The 3979-nt window shown below is 39.0% G+C and overlaps 2 protein-coding genes across 2 annotated transcripts in view; one reads left to right on the top strand and one right to left on the bottom strand.

Moving 5' to 3' along the window:
• LOC108747095 overlaps window positions 1-1582 on the bottom strand; it is a 3874-nt gene extending 2292 nt beyond the window's left edge. Inside the window, exons 1-2 of the mRNA XM_018484354.1 lie at window positions 1011-1582; window positions 119-746 (exon numbers count right to left, since the gene is read on the bottom strand). Coding sequence (XP_018339856.1) covers window positions 119-486 — 368 coding nt within the window. The 5' untranslated portion in view covers window positions 487-746; window positions 1011-1582. The remainder of the gene's footprint in view (window positions 1-118; window positions 747-1010) is intronic.
• An 86-nt stretch (window positions 1583-1668) lies between these two features.
• Window positions 1669-3978, top strand: LOC108747088 (nuclear pore glycoprotein p62; the record flags this gene model as incomplete). The annotated part of the gene is made up of 6 exons (XM_018484343.1): window positions 1669-1862; window positions 1999-2322; window positions 2439-2717; window positions 2797-3157; window positions 3292-3532; window positions 3649-3978. Coding segments are annotated over exons 2-6 (1266 nt in total), but the record flags the coding sequence as incomplete, so codon positions are not given.
• Between the last annotated feature and the right edge of the window lies 1 nt (window position 3979).

Here is a 3979-nt window from a genome sequence, read left to right as displayed (position 1 = left end):
TATATATATATATATATAAAAGTATACATTCGAAATATTAATTTTATTAAATTAATGAAGCCTGGATCTTTCAAATACATTACATAATGAAATAAAACTGATTTTAATATTGATATACCTTAATGCTGGAAATATAACGAACGTAGGCTGAAATTTTTGTACTTTATTCAGTACTTCTTCATCCTTGAAAAAAATGTTGCATGTTTCTAGTGCATGTTTGTCAGCAGATACTGACTTATCAATGTTAACATCCAGTTGCAATACTTCCACGTCAATCAGTTTATTGTAAATATTATTAGCAGTGTATGACGGTATTATTAGTGTTGTATCAATTCCTTGATCCGATAAGGTATTGGCCAATAATGACAGATCATATACGCTTTCAAACGCGACTACTAGAGCCGACAGAGGAGGTGCTGTTAGAGTCGAGCTGCTTGCAAACCGGAATGAATAAAAGCATGCATACAAGCCAATTAACGTCAACATTATAATTATGGTTGTGCTCAAAATATTTGTTACAATTTTTGTTTTACTTAGATAAGCAAATAGAACTTAGATGAATAGTAACTCAAAATTCGACTAGATCATTTCAATATTGATATTTCATAAATTGTTTTTTGTACAAAATGGTGTTTTTCTTAGGTCATCAGTGATACAAATAAGCCAGTAAACAAACTTTGCTGACAAGATTGCTGATAAATTAGGTATTACACTCGGTCTGATGTCAAGTAAAGAAATCACAGAATCTAAAAAGAAAGATGCAAACAAAATTATCAAATATGCAGAAGATGTGATAAAGTACATCCAGAGGATATTTTTAACTTTCTTATATCTGTTTCTAATTAAGATTAACTTTAATTCTGGTTCGACTTACTCTCCATTTTTTCTAATTCTTGTTGTTAAAACTAAAAAAAACGATGACATTAAATTAAACCGAGATTAAAGTTAATCCAAATAATTAAAGTTAATGAAAATTGGGCATTAAAAATATAACACAGAGCAATACTTACCTTTTATCACTCTTCAATATCTAAACTGTAGTCTGTATACGCAGACGATACAAATATCTTCATATTAATAATATAATCATCAGTATACGATTCCCAGATCGTGGTGCATCGAATCATCAGATTTAGACTTAAAACCAGAAGTGTCCACGCAATAAATACCGCCGGTTCCTGAGATCGTCTTTTCAAGCACCCCTGTGTGACGTCTCAAGTCAGATCAAACGGAAATGCAAAATTCCGAGATTTTCCAAATGCAATCCGTTTCTAACGCCAATAGGCATGGGCGGAGCACAGGACATAACTGACGACACCGAACGGCGTATGAATAACTCGTACCCGAACGTAGAACGTCCACGAGGCGTCCGCGTGCGACAATAGAGATTTGGGACACCGCGTGGGATTTGGTGGGATTCCGATTTGTTTCGTCAGAATCGTCCTCGAACTGCACCCGGCACCCGGCGTTTCTCGCCGGGAGGCGGGAGAAGTACACATCGACCACGGAGTCTACTGGTATATCTCTCATTATCGCCACCACGTGATAATTGCAATCGCGAATATACTGCGCATGTACCATGTAAACACAGAGTCGCAGAGATGCTACAGTACGTTACAAATGTATTAAGTATCTAAATTTTCGATTGTTTCCATTGCGACAGTCGAGTCGGAGCCGAAAAGGCGAAGCATATGAGTGAAACAGATACATGTTTGATATTTGGCAAAAGCGAGGAAGAAAATTCGAGTGCAGGAATTGGAGATTTCTTCTCTCTGCAGAAATCAACTTAAAACCTATTCTTTTTTGGCAAATAACTGTTCGTTTCACTTCAATTTATTGTGCCACCAATGTCATACATAAAGGTCTGTTCTTTTTAGTTGAACTTCAGTCGTACAGTTCATCTTTTCTTCTTGTTTCTCCAACGTGAAGAGAAAAAGGAGAAAGGTGAACGGTGCAAGTTCAGCTATACTCGTACATCAATTCAAAACTTTCTTTCAGACGAATAAAGGACCTAACAAACCAAGGCGGAGAAGCTTTTCTGAAACCTGAAACGCGATTGGTCACCGCTTTGCCGGTGTCGGATTGATTGGCGCTCCGCTTGATCTTTCGACGAGGGCGAAGCGAGCACTTTTGGAACTACGCGACCAGTGACGTAGGTCTGTTTGCCTTTCTGTGCTACGCGAGTCGCGCAATTTAACCTATTTAACCGTCAAGGTTTGGTTTCTCGACGAGATACGGTTGGAACAGCCACAGATCCGAAATACACGATGGCTACACCTCCGAATACCGGATTGTCCTTCGGTACGCCAAAACCCACGACAGGTACAACGAGCATTCTGAACCGAAGGAAGAATAAAACATCTTCGTACTTCCTTTAGCTCCTTTAGGAGAAATCAAATCCGTATTTTGATGCACGTTGGCTCTTTTTGTGTTACAAGGTCTCACCGGTTTGACTTTCGGCACTCCGACCACTATGGCCACTGGAACCGGCTTTGGCCTCGGCGGTGCTATAACCGCGACAACAACATCCATATCCACTGCGTCGAGTCTACCCAGTTTCACGAATCTTGCGAGCAGTGGGACGCCTATGCCCGCGCCGACGGGGCTTTCGTTCGATGCCACGAAAGTGTCTACAACCCCAGCTACAGGATTTCCCATCGCGACAACTACAATGGGAGGTTTCAATTTTGGTGTCGGAACAGCAAAACCTATGACAGGTTGACTGAATAAGACGTTTTTCTCATATTCTATATATTCTATTAGAAAGACATTACATGTATGTGTTACATTTCTAAGGCTCCACTGGCTTGACTTTCGGTACTCCAACACTAAACACTATGACTACTGGAACTGGCTTCGGTCTTGGAAGTACAGTTGCAACTACAACGTTGGCAACGAGTATACCGAGCTTTAACCTTCCTAGCAGTACAGCACCGACATCTGTAGCACCAGGGCTTTCATTCGATGCCTCGAAAACAGGCCCTACTACAACTTCAAACACTGGATTTTCTCTTGCAGCAACTACTGCAGCAGGATTTAATTTCGGAACATCGACGACTACTTCCACTGGATTTCCTCTGAGCAAAACAACTTCTGCCGTTGTTTCAACGAGTTTAGCAGCACCTGCTACTCATACTTCCTTGGGTACTACCACTACGTAAGTTATAGTTTTGCTTATTACAAAATTCATCTTTAGAATAATTGGTTTATTCTTACTCGTTACTAATGATAAATTCGATTATTTATTATAACAGCTCAACTTTAACTCTCAGCAAAAATCTTTTATTGCAGCGTTAGTTCTGCAACTGGTATTCAACCAGGTGCTATTAATTTCTGTCAACTTGAAGAATCTATCAACAAGTGGACTTTAGAGTTGGAGGAGCAAGAGAAAGTATTTGTGAATCAAGCTACACAAGTTAATGCCTGGGATAAATTGTTGATAACGAACGGGGAGAAAATAGTAACCCTGAATCAAGAAGTTGAAAGAGTGAAAATCGAGCAGCAACAATTGGAGCACGAGCTGGACTATGTCGTAAGTCACATTTGTATTCTTGCAATTTTGTAAGAATACAGTGTTAATACAAATAAAATTAATTATTAAATTTTCCTTGAGTTAAATAATTGAGTTAAAATAATTGTATCATTCAGGTTGGACAACAGAAAGAGCTGCAAGAATGTTTAGTACCATTGGAAAAAGAGCTAGCGTCTCTTTCTGTCTCGGATTCTGATCGAGAATATACGTATCGTTTGTCGGAGAATCTCGATACCCAGTTGAAACGCATGTCAGAAGATCTAAAGGAAATAATAGAACATTTAAATGAAGCAAATCGCGCTCAGGACTCCAGTGATCCTATCGTTCAAATTGGAAAAATTTTAAATGCGCATATGAACAGTTTACAATGGTTGGATCAACAGACGGCTTTGTTGAATCAGAAAATACAACAAATTGATCAGATGCATCAAAGTTTCAGACAAGAGA

Source organism: Trachymyrmex septentrionalis, unplaced genomic scaffold (assembly GCF_001594115.1).
Source record: "Trachymyrmex septentrionalis isolate Tsep2-gDNA-1 unplaced genomic scaffold, Tsep1.0 scaffold191, whole genome shotgun sequence".
Lineage (NCBI taxonomy): Eukaryota > Metazoa > Arthropoda > Insecta > Hymenoptera > Formicidae > Trachymyrmex > Trachymyrmex septentrionalis.
This window is presented reverse-complemented; position numbering and strand designations above follow the sequence as displayed.